We start from the raw sequence: 17,235 nt of genomic DNA on the forward strand, positions 1-17,235 counted from the left end.
CATTCCATGCAAGAGGTGTTAATCATATACAACGTCATTTTGGAAGCACCAACGCGACAGAATTAGTCCACTTCAACTTTTCAATTATAACATATGAACGGAAAGTAGTTTAGGGGCTATTATATATGAGTTTTAAAGTGCAAGTTTGGGGATAAAATTGGGTAATTATTAATTTTAGGGACCACTTTGAGATTCGAGTGTAACTTTAGGGACTACTTTGAGAGTTAACTCGAAAAATAGAGTTGCATATTGAATGATTATGGTGACTGATTTAGTTATGTTATAACAAATCTCAAGTTGCAATTAACAATTTTGTATAGGATAAAAATTATGATTAAAATTAGAATTTTTTATTAAAAAATTATCAATTATATTCGATCATCTTAAAATTTACATAAATTGTGCAAGAAAATCATTTTTTTCGATAAGTAAATGAGATCTGCGTGGCGTATCACCAATTGATAAAAAAAGATGATGGGAACACTGAATCATTCATCTTAAAGTTTTCTTTTTGGGGTCAAAACTTTATATTTTTTACAGCAATAATGCTTCGCATTCATGTAATTTTACTAACTAAGTCCAACCAAGTTATTTTTCTTTACGCGCGCGCGCCACCTTTCATGCTTTCATAACCTGCTTTTAACGTAAACCTCTTCAACTAAAGCTTTCTCTTCAACATAAAGCTTCTTTCTTCATTCTTCTTCAACGTAAAGCTTCTCTTCTTCTCTGATTTCTTTGATTTTCTTCTTCATTTTCTTTTTCATTTTCTTTTTTGTTTTCTTCAACGTAAAATCTCGTTGTTTTCTTCGTTTTTGTTGTTTTCACATTTTGATCTGTTGGATTTGAATAGTGTATCAAAATAATAAATGATTCAAGTTCAAATCAGTTGAATGAGAACGATTTGGATTATCTTCTGAATTGAATCAAGTAGACGAGGTTTGGATTATTTAATTTTGAATTGAATGAAATAGAATGCAATTGCTAAATCCAGTGTTGTTGATAAACACAATTTTTGGTTCATTTGGTATTATATAATAGTTTTGTTTTGAAATATTTTCGGTTCATTCTAGAACGCATGTGTTTATGAATTCGAATTTATATAATGAACAATTTTTTGTTCATTATGATAGTATTTCGATTCATTCTTCAACAATTTTGAATTTAATAGAATGGAATGGAATGCAATTTAATAGAGTTTGGATAGAATGCAGGAATTTCTGAATTTACAGAATGCACATGTTTCAGTTCATTGGTTATTACACAATGGTCTTGTTATGAAAATATTTTTGATTCATTTTACAGTCCAAGTGTGTTGTTGATGAATAATTTGTCCCAAAGGTTGGGATGATTTTCAAGACACCTGAAGAAGCTGGAAAGTTCTACAAAAATTATTCCAAATTTGCTGGTTTTTCTACGAAAATAAGGAACACCATTCGGAAGGGAGATGAAATTAAGAATAAACTAATTACATATAGTAGAGAGAGGAAGTGGAAATCCAAGATATCTCCAACTCTGAAGACAAACTCCTTAGCTATAATAAACTGTCCAGCCAGGATTTATGTACATATATTGAAGGACATTGGTCTTTAGATCATTTCTAAAGTTGTTCTGAATCATTACGCCCTTGCTGTCCAGACCGAACAGAGATGCTTAAACAACACAGGAGCTAAGCATGTTTGTGCGTCGTACCATTGAATACAACGAAATCATACCGAGTAAAATATATTAGTCATTTGTAGCAGCAGCGGGCGGTCATCACGAACTAAGCTTTAGTGAAAAAGATGTGAGAAATTACATTACAAGGGAAGTACGGAACGTTTTTGAACAATATAATGCCAAAAAATTTGGCAAGTACTTATTAAGAATGAAAGAGAAGAATCAAAATTTCTTTTTTAAGCTTAACCTTGAAGCTGATCACTCTATCAAAAATGCATTTTGGGCCGATGCAAGAGTAGGGCTGCATATGAGTATTTTGGAGATGCTATTTCATTTGATACCACTTACAACATAAATAGGTTTTCGGTTCACTGTGATTTAGTATTCGGTTCATATGACTAACAAATTTCGGTTCATAACTGTTGGTCTCTATTTTGCAGGTATAATCTGGTTTTTGGTTCTTTTGTGGGTGTGAATCACCATGGTCAGTCGACACTTCTCGGATGTGCTTTGATGAAAAATGAGGACATTCAGTCATTCAAATGGTTATTCGAATGTTGTCTTCGTTGTATAGGAGGAAAGGCACCAAAAGGGAATCTTACCGATTAATGCGCGACGATACAAAGGGCTATTAAGACTTGTATGCCAATAACAATTCAACGGTAGTGCATTTGGCATATCATGAAGAAGATCCCCAAGCAAATTAAATGGCTACAAGCGACACGAAGAAATTGAACAAGAGATGAGTCATGTTATTTGGAACTCGTTTACAAAAGATGAATTTGACAGAAAATGGAATAATTTTCTCACGAAGTATGGTGCTGGAGGCAATAAGTGGCTTTCAGGTAACCGAGATTTAATTCAAATTAAGTTATTATTTTTTCGGTGAAAATGAGTATAACTTTCGGTTCATTTGTGTGTCTGATTTTGATTCATTTGCAGAGCTATTTGAAGATCGTCATTTATAGATTCTAGTTTATCTCGATCACCACTTTTGGGCCGGGATGAAAAGCACACAAAGGAGCGAGAGTATGCATGATTTTTTGACAAGTTTATCACATGCAATAGCTCCTTGATTCAATTTGTGAAGCAATATGATAATTGTCTAGGAAGCAGAAAGCAAAGAGAGAGAGAAATTGATGCTGCAGATTTTCATACCGTGATACCTTGTGTAACAAAATCATTAATAGAGGCTCAATTTCAACACGTGTATACTCACGAGAAGTTCAGGAAAGTTCAAGTACAATTCAGAGGAAAGGTGAATTGCATAACAAGATCAATACATTTCACTTTAGGTTTTACGGCATATGAAGTTGTAGAGCAAGTTTTTAACTCCACATTCAACAAGTTTGTTGTTACATACGATGTGATATCACGCAAAGTAAAGTGCCAGTGCTTGTTGTTTGAGTCAAGGGGTATACTATGTCGTTATTCTCTGAGTGCCTTAAGCTTTGAGCGATTCGATAAAGTGGCACCAAAATATATATTGAAAAGCTAGAATAAGAACGTAACGAGGAGACACACACATATCAAGAGCAGCCAAGACGAGCCTCTATTGAGCCAAGAAGCAAGAGGTTTGACGATTTGGGGTTTCGGTCACATAATATCTGCGAATTTGCGTCAGAATCTGAGGAGTTGACTAAAATTATGCACCGAACTTTTGATAATGTCATGGCTGAGATGCAAAAATATCAAGCAAAAAAGTAAACATAAATATTCGTTATCTCATGAAGACGCTACGTTAAATTATGTTAACGACCTTCAAAGCTCCCCACGTGTTAGAACAAGAGGACGTCCTAAGAACAGACTGGGATCAAATATTGGAAAAAAAATCGCAAATACAACCAAAAAAAAAAAAATAAAAGCCAGCTCTAAGCAAGGTAACATTGATTTGCTTTTGATTAGGGAAAAATGCGTTTATTCAATTTGCTAATATATGATTTATTTTATTTTTGCAGTTGAACTTTTTAGATGGTGGATCAATAATTCAGTCAAGTCTCAGCCTTCATCATGCACAAGATATGAATTATCCTGAAGAGGATTATAGAAGTTTCAATTTTTATTAATATAAATTTTGATTCATGTATGACTAAATTTTGGTTCATTTAAGTTCTAGTCATATACGAGGGTCAATTTCTGATTTATCACTTTTTGGATTAGGTGTTTATTAGAATACATTTCGATTCATGTATGACTAAATTTCAGTTCATTTGAGTTCTAGTCATATAATGAGAGTTAATTTCTTATTGATGTTATGTTTTATTGAATAGTCACTTTTTTATTTTTTCAAATTAGCTTTTGCAATTGTGTTATGAAAAACAGTTTAGGTGTTTCTAAAATTGAATAGTCATATAATGAGGTTCATTTTTTGGTTCATTTCGTGTAACATTTTCGATTCATTTGTGTTTTTGCCAACCTTGAGGTTTGATAAATACATTCAACCTATTCAATGTAAACCTAGATTCATTGAAATTAATGTGGTCTCATAATACAGTCCAGACATTTTTAATAAATAAATCAAAAGGAATTCATTGAAAAGATTTTCAAATATATATATATACCTATTCAATGTGAACCTAGATTCATTGAAATTAATGTGATCTCACAATACAGTCCAGACATTTCTAATAAATAAATCAAAAGGAATTCATTGAAAAGATTTTCAAATATATATATATATATATATATATATACAACGAGTCAAATATATACAATTCCTTAAAAATTAGTGTTAATTACAATTTCTTACAATGAGTCAAAGATTGAACCTATTTACTTTTTGTATATCCGAGATGAGAATATACAAAAAGGACTTGAGAAGACAGCGGATGGCTTTGGGATTCTTATTGCTTCAGATGCTTCAATGACTTTGTCTCTTAATTTATTTACCTTGTCCAAGAGAATGGTTGGACCATATTCTCGCCTGAAAGCATCTATTTCTTCCTACAATTCAATTGAAAGAAAGTACTTAATTTGAACCCAAATGAAATAAGAAATGAACCGAAATTTATTAATTTAGAAATTACTTATCTATTTCTAGTTTTTACATTTATATTTCTCATTTTTTGACCGTTTCAAGATCAATTGTTTTCAGTCATTTCATCACATATATCCCACAATCATAACTAAGAAAAAAATAAGAAAATAAAATATGATTAATAGGAGAGATACAGAAAAACACAGTAAAACATATTAATAATAGTACTATAGCAAAAAAAGATGTTTACGATATTCATTGACTGCATATCGTAATATATGGTGCTTCAACGCCCTCTTCGTTGTCCACCAAAAGTTTTGCCCCAGTATAAACCCTCATTTGAGATACTATTAAGCCATGTTCAGTAATAATTGAACGAAACTATGCCCACAAACAATGCTCAATCAGGCACAAGGAGTGATTGATAATGGCTAGAAATAAGAGATAAGTTACAACAAAAATATGTATTATGTAAATAACTTACAACAAATTTGTTCATAGCTATTCTTTCTTTAGGTATTTTTTTTTACGGGGTCAAGAATATGGAAGGCTTTCTTTTTAACATTACCAATCCACAACCACCAATGGCCTCCATGGCAAATTGGTGCAAACAGCTGAAATTTAGAAAAAAGATAGAATATTTCAATCTAAATGATAGCAAAAGACAAAATTATTAAAAATTTTTAGAAATCACAACTTACAAATGGATGCGATGCCATTTTTTGTTCAGACAAGATAGGTTGTCCTCAAATTCACTGATCCAGTAGGCCTTTTTAGTGTTTGGATCAATGTATTTATGTTTGTGCTTCCCCAACATTAAATTCTGCAAAATGAACAACCGAAATAAACTAATAAACGAACCAAATTACTTAAGGAATAACAAATTTAGTCAATACTTATCAGTAGTGTCAAATGAACCTCAAATAAACTAAGAAATGAACCAAAATTAGTTTAAATTTGAACAAGCAGTCATTAAGACTCAATCATAAACAAAAATACATCAAATTCATTTTTGGATTAAAATGAACCTCAATTAATCTAAGAAATGAACCGAAATTAGTTCAGACTTGAACAAACAATCATAAAGACTCAATCATTAACAAAAACACATCAAATTTATTTCTGGATTCAAATGAACCTCAATTAATCTAAGAAATGAACCGAAATTAGTTCAGATTTGAACAAGCAGTCATAAAGACTCAATCATCAACAAAAATAAATCAAATTCATTTCTGGATTCAAATGAACCGAAATTACTTTAGATTTGAACAAGCAGTAATAAATACTCAATCATCAACAAGAACTCATCGAATTCATTTTCGGATTCAAATGAATCTCAATTAAACTAAAAAATGAACCGAAATTACTTCACATTTCAACAAGCAGTCATAAATACTCAATCATCAACAAAATCACATACAATTTATTTATAGATCCAAATAAATCTCAATTAAACTAAAAAATAAACCGAAATTACTTAAGGGATAATAAATTTGGCTTACCACAATATCTGTCGGCACGCAGTATATTTCTTCATCAAATCTGCGATATTTTCTGTTATTGAGAACCATACACATTGTAGAGACCACTTATAGGACAAAAATTTATTAGATATATGGGAATAAAATTTTTTAGAAAAATCATTGATGTTAATGTAATAGCCGAAGATTTTACCATATTTTCTACGTCTTATACGGGTGTTAGAGACAGAAAGTGGCATCTACACCCCTCTAAATGAGACTTGTAGTCCAACATGAATATAGTTTCAAACTTATTGTGTCATCCACTGATAATATTTCTCTCTCAGCTCCTCTGTTATTTCTTTTTCTTTCACTGGAGTCTTGTACCATTCAGGGGTGCTCAAATTCGACATTGCACTGGTTTCCTCAGTATATTGCAATGCTGATGTCACCCAGCATCCATTACCGCCTCTACCAATATTTCAAGTTGTATTACTGTTGGTTGAGAGGTCGGGACTTATGCCAAGGCTAAACGAAGGTGCAACATCTTTCCAATGCTGAGAACGGAGAGAACTGCAAGATGACAGAGGAAAGTTTTAAGTAATAATCAAAAGCATTATGATATAACATCAAAATTAATAAAAAGAATTTTAAATAAAACTTACACATTCAATGGAGTTTCTTGCTCAGATTGCCTTGCCAAAGTTTCTTCGCAGGTTTGGTGTTCGGGTTCCGGAGGGCAGCTGAATTAAACAGAAAAGTGTTCAATAATGAATCAAAATTATTATTATTATATACTATCAAAACTAATGAAAAGATTTTTAAGTAAAACTTACACATTAAGAGGAGCTTCTTGCTCCGATTGCCTTGCCGAAGTTTCTTCACAGGTTTGCTGTTGGGGTTTCGGAGGGCAGTTGGATTAAATAGAAAAGTGTTCAATAATGAACCAAAATTATTATTATATAACATCAAAACTAATAAAAAAGATTTTAAGTAGAACTTACTTATTAAAAGAATCTTCTTCTGTTTGAGTTTCTGAAGGGACAGAAGTAAAGATTTTTTGTTATTTTACCTCTTCCATAAGGGAACTTGGAAGAGCAATTGCAATAGGAACTCTGATGAAGGTAAACAAAAAAGGAGTTAATGTTGAATGATTAGAATAGGAAAGTAAATTAAAAATTTGCACTAAGTGAAAGATGCACATTGATTAGAATAGGATAGTAAATTGGACTCAAATGAACCTCAATTAATCTAAGAAATAAACTGAAACTAGTTCACACATGAACAAGCAGTCATGAAGACTTAATCATCAATAAAAACACATCAAATTCATTTTTGAATTCAATGAACCTCAATTAATCTAAAAAATAAACCGAAATTAGTTCAGATTTGAACAAGCAGTCATAAAGACTTAATCATCAACAAAAATACATCAAATTCATTTTTGGATTCAAATGAACCTCAATTAAACTAAGAAATGATTATAAATCCACATTTTATGGTATTTATTTGCTCTAATTGGGTGGATTTTATTGACTTTTCTTGTATTTATCCATTGAAATAGCATAGTTTTATTTTTGAACAAAACATCATAAACATTCAATCAGTAAGGAAAGTACATTTTAGTTCATTTTTGTATGCAAATGAACTCAATTAAACTAAGAGATGAACCATATTATTTATTAGAACCAATAAACTAACAACACAGTTTTATTCGATGCTCTAGTTACAGAGAAAAATAAGAAAAAATAGAATCAGAGAAACTCGATCTACTTAATGAACGAACTTGATTCACTATAAGAAATGCGAGATTTGCGAGAAATTAACTGAACATAATAACAATAGTTTTCTCATTACCTTGCGGAATCTTTGTTCTTGTTTTTGTGTATTTTTTTGTTGATGAATTCAAATGCTCCATCAGATTTTGCAGTAGTTTCCGCATCGAATTTGAACAATTTTTTAGAGATTTTGAGAGAGATTTGAAATTCTTTTGTTGCAGTTTTGAGTTGAAGAACGAACGTTTTTTCATATTTTAGCGCGAATTGAACGGGTAACGTTTGGAGTTTCCGGTGCGTGTAACACGCTCTCATTAATGAGAGTGGATATTTTTAGTATTGAGCCTTCTTGATTGGACTTAGACACAAAAATACTTGGATGTGTATTTGGTGTTTTTTTTTTAAACAAAGAGCTCAACACACTAGAGTGGAGCATACAGAATCAGTCAAACACGGCAAACAGATAATGAAGCACAAACACAACAACACAAGAAAATATCTCCATGTCATCTCCGGTCAATCTATCAACAACAAAGGGGATCCATACCTCTTCACTCGTTGTAGATAAGGAAGGTCATGTTGATAATTTCTTCTACACAATTGCTGTTATTCTGAAAAATCTTTTGATTCCTTTCTAGCTAAATGTTTTAAATGATTGCACAAAAGCATAACAACCACTGCTTTCGAACCTCTTTTCTCCTCGACTCTTCTGTCCAGCTCAAGAAATGTTCCTTCATTAAACCTAGAAAAGACCACTGACGGCCGAACACAGACATCCAAGTATTCCACACCTGCCAAGCAAATTCACAGCCAAGAAACAAGTGGTGGACCTGTTCAACATCCTTGTTACATAAAACACATGAATTATCTTCCTGACAAATAATCCTAAATCGACTTAGTCTTTCCTTCGTATTCACCTTGCCTATCAATACAAACCAAGTAAACAGCTCCACTCTTGGTGGTACTAAACCTTTTTAGACAGTCTTGGTGAAGCTGTAACTGATAATATCCTCTGGAAGCATTTCTTCCTACAATACCTGCTCAAATGAGTTAGTCGAAAAAATACCCTGTCTGTCATATTTCCACACAACTCTATCCTCTCTATTATTCACTAGCCTCACAGGTCTCAAAACCTCGTGTAATTGACTCAGGAGATCTAACTCCCATTGGAACATCTCTCGCCTCCAATGGAAGTTCCAAATCCACTCTAACTCATCCCAAAACCCACAATCCCCTATTATTAATCCACATTGGTTTGAAACAGAGAAGAGCATGGGGAATCAATCTTTTAAAGAGCCACAAAGTAACCATACATCCTCCCAAAACTGGATCCTTCGCCCATCTCCAACCTCCATAGACAAGCTAGTAACCATCTTATCCCTTATATGTTGCTCTTTGAATTGTATTTGGCATATATCCTTCCATGATCCTCCTCTTGTAGGTAGTATTTGAGTGGACAGTAGCTCATTCGGATTCAAATTATTACAGGAGCACACCACCTTCTTCCATAATGGGCACTCTTCCTTTGCAAACAGCCACCACCACTTAAACAATAGTGCTATATTATGAACCATAGCATCTCCAACTCTCAACCCACCTAGCTTCTTCGGAACCTGCACCACTTTCCACTTCACTAGTGCCATACCATTCCTACCATCCTTCTTGCTCTACATGAATCTTCTCTACAAGGAAATCAACTTCTCAGCACCAGCCTTCGATATCTTATATAAGTTCAAATAATACACAGGTAAACTATTTAAAACTGATTTGATCAGCACCAACTTTTCAACTTTGTTTAGCACCTTAGCTTTTCAAAGACTCAGTTTCTCCTCCACTTTGTCTATAATAGGCTTTTAAGTCTTCACCAACCTCGAATTTGCTCCTAAGGGGATTTCAAGGTATTTGACTGGAAGGGTATCTTCCTTACAACCCAACAAGCTACATATACGATGTACCCACTGCTCGTCACAATTGATTAGAATCAAACTCGACTTATCAAAATTAATACTTAGCCCTGACATTAACTCAAAGCATCGCGGAAGCCGCTTGTAGTTCTTAGTGCTTGTTTGGGCGCCATTTTTTTTAACGTGTTTGTGCTTGTTTGGGCGCCATTATTTTGATAAAAAAAAGATCTTTTTTCAATTAAAAAAGATCTTTTTTCAATTAAAAAAGATCTTTTTTATTTTTCAGTGTGTTTGACAAATTTCGAGTAGTAAAAGTAAAAGCACTAGAAAAATCAGAAAAACATCTTTTTTTTAGAAGCTGTAATTTACATATTTTTTTAAAAGATCTTTTTTCCTTAAAAAAAGATGTTTTTCATATAATAAATAAACAAAAAAGTACTTTTATATTGTTATATCCAAACATAATTGATAGATAAAAAGATCTTTTTGCATGAGATACCCAAATATAAAATTACTTTTACTTTTTCATAAGATCTTTTAAAAAAAGATAACTCAAAAAAGATCTTTTCTTAGAAGCTCACCCAAACAAGCCCAAAGGCAAATTTCTAGTAGTAAAAGTAAAAGCACTAGAAAAATAAAAATATATTTTTTTTGAAAAGCTGTAATTTACATCTTTTTTTAAAAGATCTTTTTTCCTTAAAAAAAGATATTTTTTATGTAATAAATAAACAAAAAAGTACTTTTATATCGTTATACCCAAATATAATTAATAGATAAAAAAAATATTTTTTGCATGAGATACCCAAACATCAAATTACTTTTACTTTTCCATAAGATCTTTTAAAAAAAGATAACTCGAAAAAAGATCTTTTTTTAAAAGTTCACCAAAACAAGCTCTTAATAGTCTCCTCTTCTGGTGGGCAAAATAGGATAGTGTCATCCGTAAATTGAAGATGTGACAACTCTATACTATCTCTCCCAACTACCAACGGTGAAATACGTCCGTTTGTGACTGTCTTCACCAACCATTCTATGCAGAACATCCACAACTAGGATAAACAAAAAAGGAGAAAGCGGGTCACCTTATCTCAAACTCCTTTCTACCTTGAACGACTTAGATGACAAACCATTTACCAATGTAAGATTGACATAAATGTTGTGGTCACACACTCCATAACCCATGTCTTCCATCTACCCCAAACTCCATCTTTTGCATAGTTGGTGTTTTGAGAGAATAGTTGATTTTTTTTTTCCGGCAAGATTTTCATTTAAGAAGACTTATGTATGTAAGGTTGATGCATTATTTAAATTAACTCTCTGATGTATAAACATTTTAACGATTAATTATAGATATAATTGATCTTTATAATTAAATTAATCGTGTCAAAATTCAGATGTCTAATAATGTATTATATTACAATAGCAAAACTATTTGATTCAACCGTCCACTATCTTGAAACAAAGAAAAAAAAAATTGCTGGTGGGAGTCGCTTGATGTATATGCATGTTAGCTACTTCGGCCATGAGCCTCAACTGGAATTGTAAAATCTAAATAAGTGAATTTGTTCAAGTCAGTGGTATTGATCATACACTCATCAGTTCATCAGCTTGAAATGACAAGCTTTAATTTACTTGTTAATATAATATTCGCCAATTGAAGTCTTAAAGGCCACTTTTATCTTTGATTATATCAAGCATAGATAGTCTGTATAATTATCATAATAATAGTAATAAAATTGTTGATCAGCAGGTCAATCTCATCATCCATCAGAAACTTAGCAAACAATTTACAATGGCAAGTTAATTAATTAACAAGAAAGAAATGGAGACAACAAAAAGCTAAGGGTTTGATGCATGGCATCCTTCAAAGTCCAGAAATAGCTAGCGAGCGAGCATCTCTTAGATTAAACGTACATCTCCTGAATCTGTCTTCAATCCCTTACATTCTATATCACCAACAATCAGCAATAAGTACATAGTTAAATCCATATACTTATTAATTATGCATTGCACATACATATAGTTATTAATTATAAAATCTACCTTTTGCGCTTGGACTTGAGGGAGGTAACTGATTGAGAGTTGCTGTGCCAATTGCGTTTCCTTTGGTTGATGAACCAGTTGTTGATTTGCTTCAGCTGCAACCCTGTCTCCTCCACGAGTTTTGCCTTGTCATCTTCCTGCATGCACAATGAATGAATGAGTAATTAACAATGAAGATATGTAATGAGATGCATGGATGCATGCATATATACATACAGTTGGATAAGGCCACTTAGCATGCTGCTGCCACCAGTTCTTCAAGACAGAAGTGGTGTCACCGGGTAATTTGCCAGCTCTACGTTTCCTCAGGATTTCTTCCCTAACATCTTCAATCCTTGACTTGAATCCTTGCTTCAGCTCAATCTTGAGTTCTTGACGGACTCTTTCCATCAGTGACCTTTCTGATTCCGTAGGGAGTAAGGGACCAAATCCCATCATGTCATCACCACCACCACCACTCGACTGATCCAAACAGAAATCCATCTGAAATTCATCTTCATCATCTGACATTGTTGCCCCACTTCCTTCTCCCAGGCTCACTCCTGATAAATCATTGCTCCACCAAATCAATTTTATTTATACACTTTATTACTTTGCTCTAATTTCTGCTTATAAAAGTATATTTTGAAGCACTTTATCATCCTTACAATTTTTGTCTGCACATCTCAATCATACATAATTACATATAATAAATAGCATACTCTAGGTCACATTAGGCATTGACTAAGCCAACTACAACATTTATTTTCACCTAAAGTGGGTTGCACGCCTAAAAGTACAGTTGAACGTCATCTTCATGCCTAGCTAATTAGATAGTAATTATATTGCATCCATAATTATGAGCTGCATATATAGTTTCATAGCTTCTATTTCTTTTTTTTTAGTTACATTTAGTTTGTGTTTTTATTTTTATTTTTAGTATTTTTTATTCTAAAAAATTTATAAAAAAATAAATTTTGTTTTTTATTTTTTCACAAAATTATAAAAATAAAAAATAAAAAGAAAAACACAAGCAAAACACATCCTTAAATATGTCAAATTTAATACATACCAACTAATTTAGAAACAATTATTAGCTCAATCAATCAAACAACCAAGCATTATTTAAAATGTATTCTCTGATACCTAATACACAACAATAATCCTAAATATTTCTCAATACCTAATAATGTGGCTAGTAAAATAATTAAGAAATTATTTGAAGCAAAATATGTGATTTATTTAAAAAGATAATTGAGACGTGTAGAATCTAAAAGTTGATATGGGCGTTAGGTATAAATGACATTATAGATAGACATTTTCAGCTAGACATACAGGCCCTATCACAAATTCATTAGAACTAAAGGTACTAATACTATTTAACATGCACGTTTTAGTGGATAAGTAAAGTTTTATCAATTTGAAGAGGCTCTTCTAGTGGGAATGAAGGGGATAAAAAGGAACCAGAAGGCCACATAATAAAGTATTGCTGACAAGTCACGGGAAGTCAAGAGTAAAAACTTTCCCCCCTTGGTTTACCCTTCTGATTTTTGTGAGTTTCGAGTACATACCCGTTTATGACTAAGATATAATTAACAGCTAATGCTATTAAAATTAAAAAAAAAAAATGAGTAAAACAACATCCTTGTTGATTATATATACATGGTTCAATGTGCATGTGTGATAGCTCCAACTGTATGTGTTAAGTAACAGACTTGTTTAGGTGCTGTCATTTCTCAACAATAACTAACCACTTAAACAACTTATAACTATTGCTAACTAAAAGAGCCAACTAAGAAACTAACTGATAGATTGATCCTAACAGCATGAAAGCTCTTCAAAAGTTTTATATATATAGCAGTTTTCTTGATTGAAAAGCCTTTGACTGCTTTGCTTTGGAGGTACATTATAGAGCCCGCTGGTTACTTACCTTTGTAAACTTGGAAATGGGATTATTTGGATAATAAGTAGCACTAATATGATTTAATCCGAATATGGATGGGAAAGGGTTGCAGTGGATAGATAGAAAGATAGATAGGAATATTCTATTCATGGTACATGCATACACAAAAATCAGAAAGAAAGGCTGATGATTTGTTATTGACATGATACCTTTACATTTTTGGGATTATCTCTTCATCAACAGTAGTTGTAGTTCCATTCCCATCCCACACTGTTCCACTCTAAGTCGTTACTGTTTTCTATCAGCCTTTAATCATTGATTGTCATCTTCTATCTTCTTCTTTGTCTCATTACTAGCTATATCTATGTGTGTGCTTCATCACTTGCGTGCGTATGTATATATATATTTTATAAATTAAATAACCAACTTAATTAAAGCAAGGTAGTCCTTATGTAAGAAATTTGATAAATATATGTTTTTTTATGTTACTAAAACCCGCTTCTCTTGTCCTATAAAAATGGGGTGAATTAGAAAGAATAGAGGGAGCGTACCGGTGAGAGCTTGCAAGGTATTTTCAATATCACGGCAGGCCATGACAGCCTCGACGGCATGGACTCTGACATGTTGCTGAAGCTGCTCTTTGAAAGTACACAACACTATCAAGTACTGAGCCTGCGATGTTAATATTATTACTAAACAAGAAGAAGAATTAATTAGGCAGAAGAAGTAGAAGGGAATATTAATTAATTACGAGGAAATTATCAAGGTCTTGACGGTCGTGAGGAGAGAGAGAGAGAGAGTGTTGAGAGACATATGAGCGAAGAACATGGTGTGATTGTGATAGCTGTGCGTCTATAAGTGGAAGCTGGTCTATTGGCGTTGCAACTCTCAGGCACGCCACGTGTGCTGCCAGAACCTGCTCGTACAGCGGGTGTGTTGCTATCTCCGCCTTCAGCTGCCGCTGTTGCTGCTCGCCGGACCCTGTTGCTGAAGACATCTCTCCTCCCAACCCTCCTCCTCCACCCATCATACCCAAGCTTGGTTCTTGCATCATTACTCTTTGAAGATAATAAAGGCAAAAGGTGTTTGAAGAGAAAGAAAAAGAGATTCAGAAATATGAAAGGAAAAAAGCTGTGTAATTGTGTTCTGAGGTTGAGGACCACTCTATGTATATGCTGCTGCTATATATCTATGTGTATCGTATCATCATATGTATGAAAGAGAAAGAGAGAGAGAGAGAGAGAGAAAGAGAAAGAGAAAGAGAAAGAGAGAGAAGTTTGGCAGAGATGGCTGGATGGATATATAGGAAAGTAGTCTTAGTCTGTGTCTGTGTGTGTCTGTGTCTCAGAGAGAAAGAGAAAGAGAGAGAGTTGGTGGTATCGTTTTTCGGTGAGGTGTGTGTGTTAGTATAATATAGGGATCTGAGACACACAACTTTCTGCACCACTTCTGATGGGAACAAAGATCTTACATACACATAGAAAGAGGAACCAAGCATAAGCATTTAAGACTCAAAACCCCTCCATTCTTATTTGCGTGTTAGAGATTGAGAGCGAGAGAAAGACGAAATCACAGAGACACACACCGAGGAACACACTCTCTATGCTGCCACTCCCTATGCAGAATCATTATTATCAAACTCCATACAAGAACCACCCAACAAAATTTTAACTAAAAAAACGAAAAACAAAAAAAAAGCAGATAAAGCTGCTTCTCACCCCTGACATTTTTCTCTCTTTTTCGGTTTTTCCTCCTCCATTTAATTCCTTATTAGGGGTATTATTATACTTTAGTATAATTATTTCTCAAATTGAATTATTGGCTTAACGTTATTAGGTACTACCTTAATTATTTGATTGGCCATGATGATTTTATTATTATCGGTTCGGTTGGGTTATCACCTATCCGTATATAAATTGATTTTGCACATGGTTTACGCTTATACGCGTTAAGCATTGTTGGTTGGTTCTGGTCACTGTAGCATTCATTGTTTCTTTTCTTTAGGTGATGACCTCTTAGCCAATTATAGATAAATTACAACCATATTTTAGTTACTTAGGTAATTAAAATTTGAGATTTAACTTATATAATATTTACTACTTTTTTACATTATTCTATAAAATACACTAAAAATTCTTATGTATAATAATATTATTTTCACTTAAATTAAATTCATCATAACATAGCAACATTGTCATCCGCTATGTTGTTATAACAATGTTAAAGAGAAAACTTACATAAATTTACTTACTTTAAAGACATTAATTAATTAATATTGATGTACCCAAATAAAGACATGAGTACGGCAACTGAAAATACAGCATATGATGACTTTCAGTAGCTGAATCAACATATCAATCCTTTTTCTTTTTGGGTATATTAACAAAAATACACATATAATATCATGTATATTACCGTAATCCTTTACCAATAGATAGACCCACTAGGGGTTTAATTTAAATCAAATACAAATATGTAGGCACTGAAAAATTAGGCTTAGATGACCATTACTTCAATTATCAAATGGCTAGACCAACTTAATGTCTACTAAATGCAACAATCGTTAGTTGTACCAAAAAGAAAAACAAAGCTTAGTTAATATAGTATAATTTAATGTTTATAAAATAAGAAAATAATGTTTTAAGTATACGCAACCTGAAAATATATATACTTGCAATTCCAACCAGTAGGTTGAACCAAAAATTATATATGGAGCGAAATATAATAGGGAAATCTCAACCAAATGGAGTGCTCCACTAATCAAAAGAAGATAAAGATATATATCCTTTTTTGTCACCAACCTTTATTTAAGTTTTAATCTTGTTAGTTATGTATAAAGTCGGCTAAAGGTTGAGCTGTCAGTGTTTCTTCTCATTGTTGGAATGGTGCTAACTAAACTTTTCATCTTCCATGCTCTTTACCTGTTATGCTAATATTCCTTTTTCTACTTTTTCCTATATGTATTATTTTTCGTATAGGAAGTGTATATATACCGTAAATATTAATTAACTGAGAGGTTGGATTGTTGGAATCAAAGCAAGAAGGGGAAATGAATCTGCACTGCTCTTTGCTTACGTAGCAACCATCTGTTTGTTAAAACTGAAACTCACCACCAACTATGAAATGAAACTAAAGAGATCTTATAGATTAATTAAGGCTTTAATTAATTCGTGACCCAAATCCAAATCAAATTTGTCAGCTTCACCCACTAAAGATATGTAATCTTTTCTGATGTGAAATTTTGTATGAAGAGTGCTAGGGGAGAGCAACTTTTGTGATTTGTAGCCATCAAATAGTTATCTATGATGATTTTAATGGCATGAGATTGGTGTAAGATTTCATCCTGACTCACTTTTTTTTATTGGTTATATGCTGGCCAGAATTTAATAAAATTGTTGGTCTCTAAACTTTTCCATCTTTTATATATGATTTGTCCAACTCTAAGTCTCTAACCGCATATATATGCATGAATAATAATAATAATAATAATAATAATAATAATAATAATAATAATAATAATAATAATAATAATAATAAT

At 32.6% G+C, this 17,235-nt stretch overlaps 1 protein-coding gene across 2 annotated transcripts; it reads right to left on the minus strand.

The window, feature by feature from the left end:
• Positions 1–11,445: 11,445 nt before the first annotated feature.
• On the minus strand, positions 11,446–15,579 carry KNAT7 (homeobox knotted-like protein). Of its 2 annotated transcripts, XM_016346504.3 has the most exons (5): positions 14,449–15,579; positions 14,249–14,369; positions 12,032–12,357; positions 11,816–11,952; positions 11,446–11,718 (listed from the first exon to the last, which is right to left on the minus strand). In XM_016346504.3, the coding sequence occupies exons 1-5, from the start codon at positions 14,749–14,751 to the stop codon at positions 11,712–11,714; spliced, it is 894 nt and encodes a 297-aa protein (XP_016201990.1). In that variant the 5' UTR covers positions 14,752–15,579; the 3' UTR covers positions 11,446–11,711. The 2 variants fall into 2 exon arrangements, with proteins under 2 accessions (XP_016201990.1, XP_088344083.1); XM_088487957.1 differs by lacking the exon at positions 11,446–11,718 and having other exon boundaries at positions 11,812–11,952; positions 14,449–15,411.
• Positions 15,580–17,235: the final 1,656 nt, after the last annotated feature.

The sequence above is a fragment of the Arachis ipaensis genome, chromosome B5 (genome assembly GCF_059453495.1).
Source record: "Arachis ipaensis isolate K30076 ecotype BB chromosome B5, ASM5945349v1, whole genome shotgun sequence".
NCBI lineage: Eukaryota > Viridiplantae > Streptophyta > Magnoliopsida > Fabales > Fabaceae > Arachis > Arachis ipaensis.

What these genes read in the sequence shown, in the direction of transcription:
- KNAT7 (XM_016346504.3), bottom strand. Translation starts at nt 14,751, where the DNA reads ATGATGCAAGAACCAAGCTTGGGTATGATGGGTGGAGGAGGAGGGTTG. An exon ending in AAGACCTTGATAATTTCCTC is followed by an intron (nt 14,370 to 14,448) that starts GTAATTAATTAA and finishes TTAACATCGCAG; the next exon opens with GCTCAGTACTTGATAGTGTT. An exon ending in TACCTTGCAAGCTCTCACCG is followed by an intron (nt 12,358 to 14,248) that starts GTACGCTCCCTC and finishes ATGATTTATCAG; the next exon opens with GAGTGAGCCTGGGAGAAGGA.